This window comes from Silurus meridionalis, chromosome 1 (assembly GCF_014805685.1).
Source record: "Silurus meridionalis isolate SWU-2019-XX chromosome 1, ASM1480568v1, whole genome shotgun sequence".
Taxonomy (NCBI): domain Eukaryota; kingdom Metazoa; phylum Chordata; class Actinopteri; order Siluriformes; family Siluridae; genus Silurus; species Silurus meridionalis.
This window is the reverse complement of record NC_060884.1, coordinates 32,502,096-32,522,432: the sequence shown is the minus strand read 5'-3', so window position 1 is coordinate 32,522,432 and position 20,337 is coordinate 32,502,096. Positions and strand designations below refer to the sequence as shown.

General features: G+C 38.5%; 1 protein-coding gene across 1 annotated transcript in view; it reads left to right on the top strand.

Moving 5' to 3' along the window:
• Positions 1 to 20,337, top strand: part of opa1 (OPA1 mitochondrial dynamin like GTPase) — a 47,345-nt gene that overhangs the window by 1,786 nt on the left and 25,222 nt on the right. The window contains exons 2-19 of the mRNA XM_046848653.1: positions 947 to 1,253; positions 1,602 to 1,698; positions 1,816 to 1,923; positions 3,920 to 3,967; positions 5,410 to 5,492; positions 9,135 to 9,281; positions 10,960 to 11,013; positions 11,340 to 11,444; positions 11,590 to 11,676; positions 11,798 to 11,911; positions 12,571 to 12,651; positions 12,753 to 12,827; positions 12,974 to 13,045; positions 15,304 to 15,403; positions 15,501 to 15,631; positions 16,754 to 16,826; positions 17,331 to 17,403; positions 18,008 to 18,120. Of these exons, the coding sequence (XP_046704609.1) occupies positions 947 to 1,253; positions 1,602 to 1,698; positions 1,816 to 1,923; positions 3,920 to 3,967; positions 5,410 to 5,492; positions 9,135 to 9,281; positions 10,960 to 11,013; positions 11,340 to 11,444; positions 11,590 to 11,676; positions 11,798 to 11,911; positions 12,571 to 12,651; positions 12,753 to 12,827; positions 12,974 to 13,045; positions 15,304 to 15,403; positions 15,501 to 15,631; positions 16,754 to 16,826; positions 17,331 to 17,403; positions 18,008 to 18,120 (1,868 nt within the window). The remainder of the gene's footprint in view (positions 1 to 946; positions 1,254 to 1,601; positions 1,699 to 1,815; positions 1,924 to 3,919; positions 3,968 to 5,409; positions 5,493 to 9,134; positions 9,282 to 10,959; positions 11,014 to 11,339; positions 11,445 to 11,589; positions 11,677 to 11,797; positions 11,912 to 12,570; positions 12,652 to 12,752; positions 12,828 to 12,973; positions 13,046 to 15,303; positions 15,404 to 15,500; positions 15,632 to 16,753; positions 16,827 to 17,330; positions 17,404 to 18,007; positions 18,121 to 20,337) is intronic.

Genomic DNA, 20,337 nt, shown 5'->3' with positions numbered 1-20,337 from the left:
TGTCTTGTCCTCACGTCTCACATTGTCATGTAGCACTGTCTTGTCCTCACGTCTAACTTCATGTAGCTCTGTCTCATCCTCACGTCTCACATTGTCATGTAGCTTTGTCTTGTCCTCATATCTCACATTGTCATGTAGCTCTGTCTCGCTCTGTCATGTCTCACATTGTCATGTAGCTCTGTCTTGTCCTCATGTCTCACATTGTCATGTAGCTCTGTCTGGTCCTCATGTCTCACCTTGTCATGTAGCTCTGTCTTGTCCTCACGTCTCACATTGTCATTTAGCTCTGTCTCGCTCTGTCATGTCTCACATTGTCATGTATCTCTGTCTTGTCCTCATGTCTCACATTGTCATGTATCTCTGTCTCGTCCTTATGTCTCACATGATCATGTAGCTCTGTCTTGTCCTCATATCTCACATGGTCATGTAACTCTGTCTCGCCCTCACATCTCGCATCGTCATGTGGCTCTGTCTCGTCTTCAACTCTCACATGGTGTGTGGAGAAAAAAAAGAAGAAAATTTACCCAGACAGATGTGTAGATTCAAAGTTCGTAATATTTTTTTGGGTCCTTGGAAATTGTCCCAAAACAGGACACTACTCACAAGCACAGAATATAGTTTAGGGTTTAGTGAGAAGAACTTGGGTCTGTGGACAAGATGTTCCTCCAGTGTTCTTGTGTCTCAAATGGTCATAAACCTTTGTCTTATCCTTGTGTTTCACTTGGTCATGCACCTTAATACACCGTGTGGACACCTGACCTTCACACCTTGACCTGCTGGTTGGACGTTTGAGACAAAATTTAAAAAGCCTATGGTGCTAAGGTCTTCTGGTTCTCCTGACGAACCCAAAACAAAAAAATAAAGATCAAGAGCTGTTTATATTTTTTCCTTTTTTTTTCCCCTCAGTGGTGTTTTTAACGACGTAAGCGTTTTTTTTCCTCTTTAGCATGGAGTGCAGGAATCTTCTCCGCTCCAGACTGGGTGGAATTAGGCTGGGCATCCCGCTGCAGAAGCTCCACCCCTTGTCCCGTGCCATCCACCATCACTACTCTGCCAACCCGGCCCCTCAGCGCCCCCCTCACCGGCTTTACACCTCCCTCTCCAGGCTCCCTGTGCGGCCACCGAGGTCTCGCTCGGGACACGGCTACCAGCAGCAGCGCTCCTTCTGGGTGGCTCGTCTGGCGGCTCGGCTGCTGAAACTGCGCTACATCCTGCTGGGGTCTGCGGTCGGAGGAGGCTACACCGCTAAAAAGGTACCGCCACCATGCCAGAGGGTCTGAATACTTTTGAGCCGTCTTTACAAGACTTTGCAACTATCGCAACTTTTATATATTTATATCTGCACGCTATGAGGTCAGTGCTCCCTGTGACTGTGAGTGCAGCCTTTTGCTGACGGCATGTTTCAAAACTACAAATCTTTTTGATACCACCTCATGTGTGTGTGTGTGTGTGTGTGTGTGTGTGTGTGTGTGTGTGTGTGTGTGTGTGTGTGTGTATATCTCACAGTGTCTACAGGGGGTACATACGTCTCTAAACGTACACATGGGCATGCTTTTCTTTTTTCTGATCCTTAATGGATGATCTCATGCCTTTCCTTGTAGACGTATGACGAGTGGAAGGACATGCTTCCTGATCTGAGCGAGTACACGTGGATCATCCCGGGCTTTGTTTGGGAGCTCGGCGACAACATCGACTTCGGTACGTGCTATATATAAAAAAAAAAACAAAAATAAAAAAAAATCTCGTTGACGTGTCGTTAGATCGATTCGAAAACCTTAATAACGAGGCCTTGTTGTTGTTTATATCGTACTAAAGAGAAGCTAGCGAGGGCTTTGCCTGAAATGGAGGAGATCGCCAAGCTGCTGCCGGACTTCGAGAAGATCGGAGAGAACTTCACTTTTCTCAAGGGCCTGCTGTCGAGCGGTGAGTCTTCTGTACACACACACACACACACACACACACACACACACACACACACACACACACACACACACAGAGGAATGAGACAGTATCTCTGACTTGCTAATAAGATAAAAAATAAACACATTTTGCATCTCAAAGCCAAATTATGTTGATAAAGTTGAAATTTACTGCACCAGAAATAGGGCGTGGCCCAAAAGGGCGGGGCAAACGTCAAATAGACGCTCCAATGTCATGTTTTGTTTCGAAAAATTATCGTCCGTACTGAACAGTGATTCCTAATGTATTAATGTATTGTTTAATGGCTGATACCGGTAGCTAGGTTGGATCGTACTTGGCGATAACCGATTAATCACCCAATCATTGTTTTTAAAATGAAACAAAAAAAAACTTTCCAAAATATTAATAGTACCGAAGTTTATAAAAAAAAATACTGAATGATAAAAATGTTTTAAATAACTATGAATATATTAATACAGATTAGTGTGAATTAAGACTTTTGAACTAAAACTAATAGTAACACAGCGAATAAATAAAAACAATTACATCCAAAATGAATAATAATAATAATAAAAAAAAAAAACGCTTTAAATAAACAGCATGTGGTGTCACCTCTAGAGGTCGACCTCATAATTGTGACTGTTTTTAGTTTTGTCATTCAAAATTAATAAAATAAAGACACTTTAATAACAAACATTAGATTTTACTTGTGAAACAGAAGAAAGTTAAATAGTTAAAGAACTGCAAGCGATTTACGAGTAACATGCGTCAGTTTTTTTTTCCGTTTTCATATTCAAGTTAAGAAGCCTCAAATTATGGTGTCTAGTGAGTCGACTCCTCCTGGCATCATACTGTCTAAAAAAACAAAAAAAAAACAAAAAAAAAAGGCATGTGGTGTCCGTGATTCGCTTCTAGAGCTCGTACTGTATAATGACAGCGGACATTTTCAGCAACTCAGCAACAGACGCAACCCGGAAAAACTATCGGTATGGATTTCGAAAGTGGCGTCCTCACCTCACCTACCTCAGTACCTGACTTTACTAACACCCTCGTGGCTTTTTTGTGTCAGAGCTTCTGGTCTGTACCGTTCTTTACCTTACAACCAGTCAGATGCCGGGAATTCAACAGCGATATGTTGAAGTTATTTGTATTAGTGATGCATCAAAATGAAATATAATTCTTTTCAGATGATGTGTTACGATGACCCCATTGTAACTTAAAAATAGAAAAGTGGAGACATGGCCTAACCCACCTAGTGGTCTTGAGTCATGGTGATCAGTTTGGGGTAGTATACTGTAACTTGTTAATAATTGAATTTCGTTAAGAGTCGTATCGCTGTAAGTCGAACCATCGTAACCCGAGGACCACGTTTATATTAAAAATCAAGTGGAAAAAATACAAAGCAAAGAAATGACCTGCACCTTAGATAAAAACAAGCAAGTACAAACACAGGGCAGTGGTGGTTCACTGATTAAGGCTTTGGGTTACTGATTAGAAGGTCAGGGGTTCAAGCCTCGGTATCACCAAGCTGCCAGAGCAAGACTTTAACCCTCTGTGCTCCAGGGGTGCTGTATCATGGCTGACCCTGTGCTCTTACCCCAACCTTCCTAACATCGCTGGGACATGCAAAGAAATCATTTCACTATGCTGTAAAGTACATGTGAGAAATAAAGAAAAAGCACTGAATTTTATAACATTTCAAATATAATTCATTAATTGATTAAATAAAAAAAATGTCTCGTTTATTATATATAATTTCTTTTTCATTTTTTTCCTCACTACTTCCTGTATCAGTGTATTGATGTACTATAGTACTGATTATTATGATGATGATGATGACGAAGATACCGGCTGATTTTCTGGACTTACAGTGTCTAAAGTGCTGCTTCTTCTCAGGGAACGTAAGAAATCAGTCCAGCTGTTTTTCAAGTCCTTTTTTTTTTCCATATTTATATGTTCCTCTTGTTCCCTCCTTTCCTTCCCTCCACATTTTTCACAGGTGTGAATAGTGCAGTCATTGGAGCTTCTGGTCTGCGTCTGTTGTTAGGTGTGTAAACAGCACACTGTGTCCCCCTCTGTCTTCCTCCTATTGTCCCCACATCAGCTGTCCATCTATCTAGATATCTATCTATTTATTTGTATTTATTTATTTATTTATTTATTTATTTATTTATTTATTAATTTTTTGCTCAAGTTAAAATATTGTTTAAAATAAAGAATGAATACAAATAAGTCAAATGGTCAAATCAAGTAAAGGTATGAATGAGTGAAAATGAAGGAGCTTCTCTTTAATGTATTTTCTCCTAGAATATTTAGAGACACTCCGTCACTGTGAATTTTGTTTTTGAAAATTAGTTTTGAGTTGAGTGTTAATTAACGACGGGCTAAAAAGCTTTAAAGCCCTTGTGTGTTTCTGATACAATTTCCTTTTTTTTTCTATTTTTGCATAAGTTGCACTTTTTTTTTTTTTTTTCTTCTAAAGAAACTGAAATTCTTTTTTTTCCCCCCTCAAATGTTCTTCAGAAAGATTTACAGCTCCGAAAGTGCAACAGCCGCGATTTCCAAACAAAACATAATCACCTTGGTCCTTATTGTGTGTGTTAAAGGAAAATTATTACTTTTATTATTGTTATTATAATTATTATCATTATTATTACCATTATTAATATTATTATTATTCAAGAAATTATAGATTGAATAATAAACAAATTGAATCATAATTTTTTGATTCAATATAATTGTTCAATATTTAGAAATGTTTTATTGATTAAATATTAATGCTGTTCAATAAAAAAATATTATTTAAATAAAAAAATTATTGTATTCATTAAACATTTTTTCATAAATCTCTTCATTATTAACATTTACCAAAATAAATTTTTAACTTTGTTAAATATGATTATAATTATTGTTATTTATATATTACAAATAAAACTAAATCAATAAAAGGTTGAAAGAATATTTATATCTATATATGTTTATATATTCACACACAGTGCAACCTCGATACTCGCGGGGGTTTCGTTCTTTGACCCGTCGCGAGTAACAAGAGGCGAGGTTTTGTCTCTCCTTGTGATGTTTCCTTTCTCAATCAGCTCTACTGTGTGAATCACTGTGTCATAAATGTTTTATTTACCACTTTAAATTACAATAATAGTTTTTCAAACATTTGTATGTAATTTATTCGCGAGTTACTCTCAGTCCGGTTTCAAATGAAACGTCGCCAACTATCGAGGTCGCGAGTATCAAGAACTAAATAATAATAATTATATAAGAAGGTGTAAAAGTTTAGGCGCCCTGCTATAACCCATTGTTGGAAGCAGGATGTGAACATGAAGTTCAGTCTGCTGTACTAGATTAGCACCATGTTCAGTGTGTGTGTGTGTGTGTGTGTGTGTGTGTGTGTGTGTGTGTGTGTGTGTGTGTGTTAGTTAATAGTTGTCACATACGCTGGGTAATGTGTTAGTGTGTGTGTGTTTTTTCCCTCAGAAACCCCAGGCGAGCCGAACCTGAGCGCTTCCGAGATCCAGGGCACAGGAGCTGGCTCTGAGGGCGGTGACAAATTTAAGAAGGCAAGTCCATCCCCATTTCCTCTGATTTAGGCCCAAATGCCTGCAAGATGCTTACAGCTTCACCAGGGTACATTATCTGGCCAAAAGTTAGTGGACACCTGACCAAAAGACTGGTGTGTTTTTATTTATTTTTTTTATTATTAATTCTCTATTTGCTCTAACTGCCACTCTTCTGGGCAGATGCTCCACTAGATTTTGTGGAGATTTGTAACGATTTCTTTCAGCCACAGTGGTGTCAGTAAAGTCAGGTACTGATGTAGGTGAGAAGGTGAGGAGGCCTGGGGTGTAGTCAATGTTCACATTAACTGTTCAACAGGGTTGGAGTTCAATAGCACGAGATCTTCCACTTCAATCCATGGAAAGCAGATCTTCATGAAGCTGGCTTTGTGCACAGGGGCACTGTCATGGTGGAGCAGCTTTGGGCCTCCAAGTTCAAGTGAAGGAAAAATCTCATGTGGTAACAGTTTGGAGAAGAACCCCATATGGCTGGAAAAGTCAGGTCTCCCAATACTTATGGCCATATAGTGTCCAGTGGACTGACCATGCTAATCGCAGCTTTGAGGCGATAATCATTTGCTTGCTGCAACTCGGGATTGTCCGATCTTGTCGCCACGGTGCGAATTTTCTCCGTTTACGCCAAAACTACACAAGGCGATCTCCGAGCTACTTCCTGCGCGAGGTTTTATACAGTACTGTGATACTAATGCCCAACAAATTCTTTTGTGCCTTTGAATGCATTTCTGATCATTTATTTTCAGCTCCTCGTTTTTTTGAGCCTCTGTGTCATTTCCTTTCCGTTTGTCTTTAATTTTTTTTCGGCGTGATTTTACTCGTATAAATGTTGAAATAAGTATGGATAAAATTGTCATGTTAAACATAGCAATGTTTTTTTTTGACTTAGCATGCTTTCGCTTAAGGTTCCCAACTAGGGTTGCGGAATTCAGGGAATTTCCATAAAAATTAACAGCAATTCATGGGAATAAACTGGAAATTAACAGGGAACTTAGATGTAGTTGAAAAAACAGATTTAATGTATTCTGTTTTTAATGTAATGTAGATTTAATGTAAGCCGCTACTTTTTCCCCAAGTTTGTGAAACCGGGAAAACCCCAGGAAAAATACATAAAATATTTTATGTATTTTTCTGCCTTTTTCCCGATTTCACAAACTTCAAGCCAAAAAACTGTACACTACGTATCCCTAAACTTTAACATTTTTACTTTTTCTTCTTTGCTTATCTTAATTTTCGTCACAATCTTGCTTTCTGGTTTAGTTTCGCCATCTAGCAGCGGCGTCTCGAGCTCGTACCTTAATTTTTTGCTCGCGTAACAAAGCAAAAAAATCGACCGAGTGACTGCTCGTACCTCGGAAAACTCGTACATTAATGCACTCGTAGGTCAAGGTACCACCGTAGTTGTGAAAGGAAGGAGGAAGATAGTGAACAATGACTTTCTTGGTAGGCTACTGTTTAGATACAAGCCGTTGTAACGCGTTGAGTCTGGGTGAAGGGAGAGCTCGCTAACTCCAGTTGCAACAGAAATCATATAAGCACAGACAGGTTTCCAAAACTCGTGCTTTTTTATTTTTCTTGGCAACAGCGTTACGGGTTAGTCAAAGAAACTTAGAAATGAGCATCAGAAAATAAAAAGGACATAATCCTCAGTCTTGCACACATGCAGTAATAGCGGAAAAATACAGTGACGTGTCTCTGCTCCTAATAGAAGCGCAACATATTGCATTTAGTGTCTTTCGTTAAAGCCTGTGTAAAGTTCATCAGTGTAGACAGGCTTATAGACAGGTGCGGCTTATTTATGTTAAAAATACAAATATTTGTCAAATTCAGTGGGTGCGGCTTATATAAGGGTGCGCTTTCTAGTCCGGAAATCACGGTAATAATTTCAGTTGAATTTCTACATGCATTATCTATTTATTTAGATTTAAAGTTATTTAATATTTAGTTTTATTTATTAGCATATTTGTTTATGATTTACAAATCTATTTTCTTTTAGAAATTATTATTATTATTATTTATTTTTTTGCCATTTAAGGTTACATTTAGATGTTAATGTTACATAAACACGTCTCTGTACGAAAAATTCGATGTGATCTTTTGCCATGGAAATTGACGTAGGAGAAGCTTGTGATGTCCAAAAGCTTTCAAGTGGCAGTGTGTTTTAAATGTGTGTGTGTGTGTGTGTGTGTGTGTGTGTGTGTGTGTAAGAGAGAAAAGTGTGTATGAATGCAGGATTTCTGAGAGGTTAACTTCATCTACCTCCCTGCATTCCGGTCTCGTTTTCCTGAGACAAAGATCGGAATAGATTGGATTTATTTATCCGATCTGCAGTGTGAGCTGAACAATAGCTGGATCACGTTGATTGTGTAGATGACGCAGAAATGTTTAATTGGACAATTATGATTTGGATAATTTATTTGATTTAAAATGAATTAATACAAAATTGTATATATTAATAAATTTTTATTGAATTATTATTATTTATTTAAATCGTTAAATTAAAAAAGCTGTATTTTTATAACATGAATAAATGCTGTTATCTTTAAAACATAAGTAAATATCTTTAATAAAATATGCATATTAGGGCTGTCAAAATAATACACTTAATAACGCGCGTTACCTCAAATTAATTTTAACGGTACAATTTATATTAACGCACGATCAATGCAGCTCGCATTTCTGTTTGACCATTTTTATTAAAAATAATAATAAATAAATATAAAAGAGGCGAAAATAACAACAGCACAACACATTTATTCACTATGCCCTTTCTTTCCTTAGATATTTTAAAAAAATCCCCCAAATAATAATTTTTTTTTTAACAATAAACATTTGTTTTACTGATTAGCCGAGTCTCAAATCAGCACAAGAATACACCATAATGCAGCACATCTGGCAATTAATGCTGTCCGTGTGGAAACATAGCAAAATGTCCTGATGATTTACGTCATTTAAAACATTTAAAACAATTACTTTACATTTACATGAATATTTTCACTAATAAGAAATGTACATTTGCATGTTGTTTAAAGTATTTAAAACTTGAAAAGTATTCATTTAAGGTACATTTTGAACTGATAAATATGTGTGATTAAGTTGCGATTAAATATTTTGATCGATTGACAACCCTAGTTATATTATATTATAATACTTATAATGTATTATATTATGAATATTATAATAAAAGTAAATAAAAATACATGGAAAAAGGAAAATTATTATTTAAATAGAAAGTTTTTTTTTTTTTTTTTTGCCCAGTGCGCTTTTTTTTTATTTATTTGATTTTAACCTGTATTTATCAACATGAAGATTTTTTTGGACAGATTATAAAATAGTTCTCTGATAAGAACCTCTGCTTAATTTCTTTGGTTAAAAAAAAAAAGAAAAAGGGGAAACAAAAATTTTGCTACAAAATATATAAAAGCATCAATATTAATACAGTATATAAAATCTTAACTGTTCTCATTTTCCGGACTTTTTTTCATCACCGCTGTCTCCTCGCTTCACCCAGTTCTCGTCCTACTCCAGCGTCATGTGATCAGTTTGATTGACAGCTGACTCCGCCTCTCTCTCTCTCTCTCTCTCTCTCTCTCTCTCTCTCTCTCTCTCTCTCACTATGCCGTCCCTCAGCAGGGGCTGCTTCGAGATCTCATTCTCATTCAACAGCAGATCCAGCAGCATGAAGAGGAAGTGCGGCGGGCGGCGGCCGCTAACGAGCCCCGCCCAGGCCGCGCTAAGACTCCGCCCCCAAGCCAGGCCCCGAAATTCCCCCACAAGGTGAAGGTCCATCTCCCAGCACGTCCACTCCCAGCCGTCCTCACCCCAGTCTTACAAAAAAAATACACAAACATTGAGCAGGGAATTTATTCATCAATGGAGTATATTCCCTGAGAAATTGATTGTTTATTTTAATTGTTTTTCTCTTAACCTTATTTATTTCTGTTTATAATAATAAATCCCAATAGAACGACTGGAGTGAGAACGCTGAAGTTTGAAGTAGTGTATCTGAGGACCTGAAGTGGCCCCTCTTCATTTAGTTCAGTAGCACTTTAAAATCGTGTTATGAATAAAATAAAATAAAAAGAAGAGTTTATTACTTTTATTTCCGTTTTTATTTAACAGGTGATAAATTTATCACAATCACATAAATGGGGAAAAATGGAAAAAAATAGAAGAAAAAAAAAGAAAACAGCATTTTGGGGTATTTGTTTATTTATTAAATTTATTATACTTTTTACACATCAATTAATTTACTTCTTTACTTGCATTACTCATTTTGCATTTGTTAATTTTTTTAACTTGTTTATCCATTTAAGTAATTATTTATAAAAAAAAATATATATATATATATATATATATATATATATATAAATATATATATATTTACTTATTTCTTCTTTTTTTATGTGTAGTTTCATTAATCATTAATTAAAATTGGAGCCCCACTTTTTTTCTTTGAATTTTGTTGCTTGAATTTTTTAAAGAATTTCTTTCAAGTTTTTAATTGATAATCTGTTGTATAGTATTTGACTCATAGACACTGATTATTCTTCAACATTAGCCTTTAGTTAATAAACCCCTCGCTACACCTTCACAACGCCTGGTTCCATTCCTGAACCGCCGGCAGCATTTCGATGGTGTGCAAAAGTTTGTGCAGACCGCAATATGAAATAAGTGGTAACAAATTGCACAATATGGAATATAGTTTATGGATGTAGGTAACAATATGGTATTATTACTGGAAAATAAATTCAAACTTTTGCACCATTATAATTTAACAGTTATAATTTATATGAAGTTGCTGTACTTTTTTTTTTTTTGTTAAATCATGATTCGTTTAAAAATTATTTTTTTTATTTGTAGATAAGGTGAAATCCGAGTGCTGGACTCCATGATGTAGCAGGGGGTTGCTTGGGGTGGGGAATTGCAGGGGGGTAAATACTTTCACACACTTGTAGATGGTTGTCCGATAAAGTTTTTTGTGTTTGTGAACAACAGGAACAGAAAAACAGGAAGTGTCTCTTTTTGCTTTATAATCAGTGTGACTCGGTGCTGGTGTGGTACTAACACGGCATGCACTAGTGTTTCCTGCTGATTTCAGTAATCAGAATGACTGTGTGTGTGTGTGTGTGTGTGTGTGTGTGTGTGTGTGTGTGATATATGGATAATAATTCCCTGTCAATCCCATGCGATCTTTACTCTCCTGTAATTTGTGTGGGTCTGTGTGTCAGAAATGCATTAAAGGTGCAATTATTGTCCCCAGATTATAATCCTCCTTTTTTTTCTACAGGGCTTCTTTTCTAACATGATTGAAATGATTATTCTTTTTTTTGTTTTTTTCTTTTGCATCCTCCGCTCGGGTGGCGAGTCGGACCGGGGGGCCGGCTGCACGAGGATCGGGTCGGAGAAGAGTTGTCGTGTGTGAGGTGTAACTTTCTGTTCTGTGTGTTTTTAGCCTTCAGATAAAGAGAAAGTGGACCAGCTGCAAGAGGAGCTCATGCGCACACAGGTGAGTCCAATCCCGGGTTTAATATCATATAATGTGGATAAACGTTCATTAACCTACATTATGCATTGGACTTGCACTGTGTGGCCAAAAGTATTGGAACACCCGACTTTTCAGAACATCTTCCCAGAAGAGTGAAGGATGTTATAAGAGAAATGGAGACTAAATGTGGGATGGGCTGCTCAAAAATTAAAGCACATCCCAAATCTTACGCTCGGGTGTCCACAAACCTTTGGCCATAGAGTGTATGTAATTAGGAACGTAAAGCTTGGAGACTCGAACACCGGTGTGACTGGCGAATAAGCTGATTCGTTTCTCCTGTTCTGTAGCTGAAGTACCAGCGGATGTTGGAGCGTCTGGAGAAGGAGAATAAAGAGCTGAGGAAAGTGGTGCTGCAGAAAGATGACAAAGGGATTCATCAGAGGAAAGTCAAGGTCAGAGCTCACCCTGCCTGGTGTCTCCAAGTCATTCCTTCCACCTGATGTCTGAGGACAATCCAGGGCGAAGGGTTTATTTATTTATTTAATTTTTTATCATGAAACGATTATAAGATTTGATTTTTGTTTCTTTTTTCTTCAGAAGTCTCTGATTGACATGTACTCTGAAGTCCTAGACATCCTCTCCGATTATGATTCCAACTACAACACTCAAGATCACCTGCCCAGGGTCAGTGCTCAGCCTGAACACACCTCTCATATCAAACCCTAGCAGGATAAATCAATAATAAACAGAGCTCAGAGAATATTGTTTATTCTAAAGTGGGCGTGTCCTCATCGATTGTGTTCAGGTGGTGGTTGTAGGTGACCAGAGTGCAGGAAAGACCAGCGTGTTGGAGATGATCGCTCAGGCTAGGATCTTCCCTCGAGGCTCAGGAGAGATGATGACCAGGTCTCCTGTCAAGGTAAGAAACATGGATCCATATATTGGTTCTTCACCTGTGTGTGTGTGTGTGTGTGTGTGTGTGTGTGTGTGTGTGTGTGTGTGTGTGTGTGTGTGTTTGTATATGTATATGTATATGTATCTGTCTGTCTAACTATCTATATGTCTGTCTGTCATTCTGTCTGTCTATTTATCTGTCTGTCTGTCTATCAATCTGTCGATCTATTTGTCTGTCTGTCTTTGTATTTCTGTCTGTACGTCTGTCTATATATCTATATGTCTGTCATTTTGTCTGGCAGTCTTTCTATTAATTTGTCTGTGTGTCTGTATCTATTTGTCTGTCTGTCTTTGTAGGTCTGTCTATCTGTCTGTCCGTCTGTCCGTCTGTCTGTCTGTCTGTCTGTCTGTCTATCTAAACTTTACTCTTTAAAACAAAAATGCTCAGGTTGAGATGATCAGCATGTTTGTCTTTGTCTGTTTGTCCACTATGTCTAGCTGTCTTTCTATCTGCCTTTCTCTCTTCCTGTTTCTTTTTTTCAAATCTGTGTTTCAGATGAATGAGTTTATGATTCTGGTTGGAATGTACATTATAGATAAAGCTGCAGTGAGTGTTGTACACTGTTGTTGTCTGTTCTGGAAGTTCGGTGTGCCAGTATTTATTGATTTATGTATGTTGTATAGGTGACTCTGAGTGAAGGCCCTCATCATGTGGCCATGTTTAAAGACAGTACCCGTGAATTCGACCTGGGAAAGGAGGACGATGTAGGACTATTATTATTATTATTATTATTATTCATATTATTATTATTATTACTACTACTATTGCAGTTTATTGGATATAAAGAAATGCTCTTCTTCTTTAGCTGGCAGCTTTGAGGCGTGAGATTGAGTTGAGGATGAGGAAGAGTGTGAAGGACGGACAGACAGTCAGTCCAGAGGCAAGTACATTTTTACTCTTATATATACAGACACACACACACACACACAGATATATACATTTACATATGCACATATCCATATATTGCTTTGTGTTTGAATGTATTGTATTTTAACCCATTTTTTATTTCCTTTGTTTTTCCTGCAGACGATCTCATTAAGTGTAAAAGGCCCGGGGATCCAGAGGATGGTTCTGGTGGACTTACCAGGAGTGATCAGTGTAAGCTTCACCTTGATACAGTGTATCCAGAAAATATTCATAGCTCTTCACTTTTTCCACATTTTGTTATGTTACAGCTTCTTTCCAAAATGGATTAAATTCAGAATTTTCCTTAAAATTCAAAACCCCACAATGACAACGTGAAAGAAGATTGTTTAAAATATTTTTGAATTTATTAAAAATAAAAACAAACCAAAAAATAAATAAATCACATGCACATAAATATTCACAGCCTTTTCCATGACACTAAAAATAGAGCTCAGGTGCCTCCTGTTTCCACTGATCATCCTTGAGATGTTTCTACAACTTGATTGGAGTTCAGCTTGTGGTAAATTCAGTTGATTGGACATGATATAGAAAAGCACACCCCTCAGATCTGGGGAGTCGAACCAACATTTCTGCAGCATTGAAGGTCCCAATGAGCACAGTGACCTCAAACATCTGTAAATAAAAGAAGTTTGGAACCCTCAGGTCTCTTCCTAGAGCGGAGCCGCTCGGCCAAACTGAGCTTTCGGGGGAGAAGAGCCTTAGTCAGGGAGGTGACCAAGAACCCGATGGTCACTCTGGAAGAGCTCCAGTGTTTCTCTATGGAGAGATGAGAACCTTCCGAAAGAGCAACCATCTCTGCAGCACTCCACCAAACAGGCCTGTATGGTCTAGTGGCCAGACTGTCAGACAATGAGAAACAAAGATGAACTTTTTGGCTTGGAAGCCAAGCGTCATGTCTGGAGGGAACCAGGCACCGCTCATCACCTGGCTAATGCCATCTCTACAGTGAAGCATGGTGGTGGCAGCATCATGTTGTGGGGATGTTTTTCAGAGAGAGGAACTGGGAGGCTGGTCAGGATCGAGGAAAGGTGAATGCAGCAATGTACAGAAACATCATTGATGAAAACCTGCTCCAGAGCGCTCTGGACCTCAGACTGGAGTGACGGTTCACCTTCCAACAGGACAACAACTCTAAACACAGCCAAGATAACAAAGGAGTGGCTACAGGATGACTCTGTGAAGGAGTCCAGACTTAAACCTGAATGAACATCTCTGGAGAGATCTGAAAATGGTTGTGCACCGATGCGCCCCATCCAAACTGATGGAGCTTGAGAGGTTCTGCAAAGGAAAATTGAAAAAACTGTTAAAAAATATGTGTGTCAAGCTTCTAGCATCAAGCTCAAAAAGACTTGAGGCTGTAATTGGTTCCAATTAGTGTCAAATTTGTCCCCACATTAGTCACAAGTACCTACATTGTAAAAATACCAGAAAAGTGTGTGTGTTTGCTGGTCCTCAAAAGCTTAGTCTATAAGAAATTGTCCCCAAATTGTGGAAAAATGTCACATTGCTTTATTTAGCTTTTTTTCTAAAATTTAATGTGACCGATGTGTTTACAGTTTTTTCAGCAAAAAAAACGACATATGAGGTGGTATGAAAAAGTTTTGAGATTCGCTTTGTTTACAAAAAAAGTTTGCACTCCATCACCTTTAAAATAGGCCCTTTTCACAGCCCCCAGCGTTCCTGCCACTTCTGGAACATGTCCTGGAAGTCACCTTCTGTGATCTCTTTAACGGTGTCAAAACAGCGACCTTCCAGCTGCATCTAGAAAAGTCTAGAATTTTTTTTTTATACCACTTTGTAATTAAACTTAAAAGTCCAAATCCAGTGGTAATAATTATAATCATAATCATAATTATAATCATAATAAGAAATATAAAGTAGTGCAGGAGTCCCCAACCAGCAGGTGGCAGACCGGTACCAGGCCGTGGATCGTTTGGTACCAGGCCACGTTAATATTTTATTTCTATACATCAGTAAATTAAACCCTCAATATTGCTGTTTTATAATGAGTTACTTTTTGCACTATAATGTGTAATAATGTATAATAGTAACATCATAGACACGGACCACAGACGCAGAAAAGCGTAGAAAAAAATGTCTGTACAAATTCCAGTTCAGAGTCTGTAGGATTTAAAAATGGCCCCCTTTATGGGTGGGAAAGAAAACCGGTTGATTTAACGGCAATAAAAAATGTCCGTTAATATTCATACTTTTGTGGTAATATTTTGATTCAATATTTAAATAAAAAAATGTTTTATATAGTTTTACTAAAGCGAAACTCGAAGGCAATTTGGGTCTTAATTTAAGGTCAATTGAAGGTCACATAGTGACACGGAACCTGTTGAGAAGCAGTTTGCGAAGGTTGTACAGTATGTTCCAGTGCATGTGTTGGATTTTGATGTTCATGCTGGTGTGTGTGTGTGTTGTAGACGGTGACCACTGGCATGGCTGCAGACACCAAGGAGACCATCTTCAGCATTAGTAAAGCGTACATGCAGAACCCGAACGCCATCATCTTGTGTATTCAGGGTGAGTTTCCTACTGTCCAGTGATGCTCCTGATGTGGTGTTATTCCTCATTAATACTCCTCCTTCTCTCTCTCTCTCTCTCTCTCTCTCTCTCTCAGACGGATCGGTAGATGCCGAGCGTAGTATTGTCACTGATCTGGTCAGTCAGATGGACCCTCAGGGCAAAAGGACCATTTTTGTTCTGACCAAAGTGGACCTGTCAGAGAAGAACCTCGCGAGCCCGAGCAGAGTGAGTCCGATTGCAGATCGTCTGGGAAACGGCATTTAAATACGAATCGGATGTTTATTTACGATCCCAGCTAAAATCACAACTATGCGTTATTGTTCCCATAGAAACAGGACGTACGATGTATTTATGGATTCTCTGTACGGCCACACGGATATACAAGAGATACCGGAGGTCATGATGTAAAATTATCAATTAATCAATTAATGAATCATTCAGTAAATAAATTACATTAAGAGAAGTAGATCGCATGTAGAGCTGCTGTAGCGTTCGCACAAACAGGAAGGAACTCGTGAACAGCATTAAATGTAACTATAAACGGATAAAAAGTATTGCAATCGTCTAACTGCTGCGGTGTCATAGGAATAAAACACTGCATAGGTAAAGAAAAAGCAGGGTCAGGGTGCTTACTGTGACTCCGCCTGTGTGACTGGGATTCACACCCAGATTGACCTTTTTTTTTTCCAGATTTTCAAAAAAATGGACCTGAATAAAAAAAACCATAACACTAAAATAGTACTGAACTATTTCTCAACAAAAATTAAATCAATACTAATATAATTAATACAATATAATAATAAATATGAATATATATCAATATTTAAAAAAACATTTTTTTAATATATAGCAATTTGGGTCTTACTTTGGGTCAATTAAAGGTCACATAGCGACGCGGATCCTGTTGAGAAGCAGTGTGCGAAGGTTGTATGTTACAGATGTGCATGTGTTGGATTTTGATGTTCATGCTTATATGAATAAATATTGAGGACAATAAGACAAAAAAGTAACGCTCCAGATAAATAAAAACAATTGCATCCAAAATAAAATGAAAAAAGACCCTTCGAATAAACGATTAATTGCATCATCACCTCTAGAGGCCGCTATCGTACTGTATAGCTCAACCCGGAAAAACTATCAATGTGGTTATGGCTACTGATGAATGACGACCTCCACTCATGATTGCAACTGTCGTTCTCTTCCACCAGGTGGCACTTTTTCACCACCTTTACATTCTGTGTTTGTGTGAAAAGCCGGGTTTATTTCCAAGTGTGTTTAAACTCTTAATTCAATAATGAAAGAAAAAAAATAGCGACTTCTTTACTTTCCTTGTGGCTCTTTGTGTAGATCCATCAGATCATTGAAGGCAAACTGTTCCCTATGAAAGCTCTGGGCTACTTCGCTGTAGTGACTGGAAAAGGTACGTTCTGAACAGCATGAGCATTTATATATGTATGTATGCACACTATATACGGGCAAAAGTATTGGGACACTTGACTTTTCCACGTGAATGTGGTTCTTCTCCAAACTGTTTCAATACTTTTGGAGGCACACGATTGTACAGAACGTCATTGGATGCTGTCGTATGAAATTTTCCCTTCACTTTATCTAGGAGACCCAAACCTGTTCCAGCAAAGCCAGCTCCAAGAAGATCTGCCTGACCTGACTTTACTAACACGCTTGTGGCTGAATCAATCTCCACAAAGTCTAATGAAACATCTTCCCAGAAGAGTGGAGCTCATTATAAAAGCAAATGGAGACTAAATGTAGAACTTTTTAACGAAAACACACACCAATCTCTTGGTCAGGTGTCCAAAAAACCTTGTCCGTATATTCTATGTGTGTGATTATTTACGTATGTGTGTGTGCATGTATATATATAGATACGTGTGTATATATGTGGGGTGTTTGTTTCTGTTGCTAGGCAGCAGCAGTGAAAGCATCGACTCTATTAAAGACTATGAAGAGGACTTCTTTAGGAACTCCAGATTGTTAAGGTGAGTAAATATTTGGATGGGATTCTTATTTTAACCCTAGAAATACACAGTATGGGGTGTGTCCTGTTTGCATGTCTTTAATTGGCATGTCTCAAATGGATTAGAATGTTTTTCCATGTGCACGTCTTCAGTTTGCATTTCTTTAATGTGCATGTTTTTAATATGCATTTCATCAATATGCACGTCTTCATGTCTTCCGTGTGCACGTCTTCCGTGTGCACGTCTTCAGTTTGTATTTCTTCCGTGTGCACGTCTTCAGTGTGCACGTCTTCAGTTTGTATTTCTTCAGTGTGCGGGTCTTCCGTGTGCACGTATTCAGTTTGTATTTCTTCAGTATGCACGTCTTCAGTGTGCACGTCTTCAGTGTGCACACACTTTTGGCCGTACAGTGTAGTTTTGCTTTCTGAATTATATTTATTATTATAATTATTATAATGAATATTATTTTTTATTATAATACGCTAGCTAGCTAGTCCAGCTAGTTGGTTGTCATGGTTACCGTGCTTGTTATATTCGTGTCATTTGGAATGCCGCTGTGTTTAATGAAAATTGTATTTCTATTATTAAATGATTTGGTTATTTTCTTTCTGATTGATGTACAGAGAGGGGATGCTGAAGCCCACCAGGTGACCACCAAGAACCTGAGCTTAGCCGTGTCCGACTGCTTCTGGAAAATGGTGCGGGAGTCTGTGGAGCAGCAAGCCGACGCTTTTAAAGGTAAAAAATCTAAATGGACACAGCCAACAACAGCACATCGTTCTTGTAAGCTCCATAGATGTCAAAAGGTCTGGAACTTCCCGCACCTGCAGATTTATTGGCGCCCATGATCTTTATTTTCGTAAACTTTCCTCTAAGGAGAGATCTTTTCCCTTTCTATAAATCAGCTCAAATCACCGTTCATACGCCTGCCTTTTCCTCAGGCTTAACCCAAATCCGATCCTATCTGAAGATTTCTGAGAAACGTCCAGAGACTGCAGCCCTGATTTCTGAGACTGGAGACTCCTTCCTTTAAAAAACAAACAAACAAGACCTACAGAAAACGCGATCGTGTTAAGGATTACACCCCTTTTTTCATCCATTTACACCCCTGTGAATTTATACCTCTGCGAAAGCAGGGATTTATGAATAAAAATGAATTCACACCTTCTGACCAATCAGAATTGAGTATTTGATTGGATTATGCTCATGTAATACGAGTGACACGTACCATACCCCCGATCAGACTCTCTGATATGTTTTTTTTTACCGAAATTTGACACGTTTATCGACCGAAGTTTTAGATTTGAAAATCTAAAAATCAGTAAATAAATCCAATTAATCAAATCCTACGAAATCTGTTCCATCAGAACACTTGGCAGCGACACCTGAGATTCCTTTCTGTAATCGGGTTTAAGGACGCGGAAGAGCCGTTGCTATAGTAACGATAACGTGTTAATTGAAAAATAAAAAAACACCATTTGTAGCTGTTCTGTTGTCGTCCATCAAACCTTCCGACCAATCAGAATCCAGTAATAGTTATAATAGGTTGATTATCATCAGTCCACTTCCTGGTTCTCCCTCAGAGTCTCAGAAACCCTCCACACCAATTAAACGGCGTCTCGTATTAAACGGCGTGCTGCTAGATTTATGACCCCATGCTGCGACGCACCCCGAGCCTTTGTGTGGCCGATCGATGGGAGCCGGCGTGCCGGAGGCCGGCCCGATAACCAGAGCAATTAGCGTCAGCTCCATTGTGCAGGCCAGACAGCTTTTGCCTGCGTGTCCCGGGGCCGGGTGTCCCCCAGAGGCCTGGAAGGGGACGCTGATATAGAGCACGTCCGACTGCAGGGGCATTGATCAAGACCAGAGGCATCCTCAGGGACACCTGAGCGAACAGAGAAGGGGGAAAGAGAGACCTGAAAATAAACGCACCGTCCTTCCAGAAGAAGTTTTACTCCGACTTTCTTCTTTTTTTTTCATCCAACTTCGAAGAAATCGGGACTGTACAGTGGAGGAAATAATTGTTTGATCCCCTGCTGATTTTGAAAGTTTGCCCCATTCATGTGGTGAAGTCTTCCTGTACCCTGAGCAGATAAACAGCCCCAAAGCACAATGTTTCCTCCTCCGTGTTGAACAGTGGTGATGGTGTTCCTGGGGTCATATTCTGCATTTCTCTGCCTCCAAACACGGCGAGTCGAGTCGATGCCAAAGAGCTCAATTTTGGTCTGACCACATCATATTCTCCCAAGTCTTCTCTGAATCATTTAGTTGTTTGTTGCCAAACTTCAGACGGGTCTGTTCATGTGCATTTGTGAGCAGAAGGACCTTGGTGTGCTACCGATGGTTTTCTTGGTGACTGTGATCCCAGCTGCCTTGAGAACATTAACCGGCTCCTCCTGGGTAATTCTGGGATGATCTTTCACCTTTCTCAAAATCATCCTCACCCCATAAAGTGAGATTTAGCATGGAGCTCCAGAGTGAGAGGGCGATTGTCTTCCATTTTCGAATTATTGCTCCAGCAGTGGTTTCTTTCTTGCCAAGCTTCATGCTGATGGTCTTGTAGCCCATTCCAACCTTGTGGAGGTCTACAATCTAGTCTCTGACGTCCTTTGACAGTACTTTGGTCTTTCCCATGGTGTTGGAGAGGTTTAAATGGAAAGTTGATTCTGTGACTGGTGTTTTTTTATACACATCATGAGTTGATACTAGGAGAACCTTCTTAAAGGTACAGGACTAATTTTGGGTGTGTGGGAGTCAGAATTCTTGCTGGTTGGGAACACGTACTTATTTCACTCAATCAAATACAAATTAATTTATATATATTATTAGTTTATTATTATTATTATTTATTTTCTTTTTTTTTATATGCTGTCTCTCTCTGTTAAAATAAACCTACTATTAATATTCTAGACCGTTTAAAAAATATATATATATATTTTTTCCTTCCTGATATAC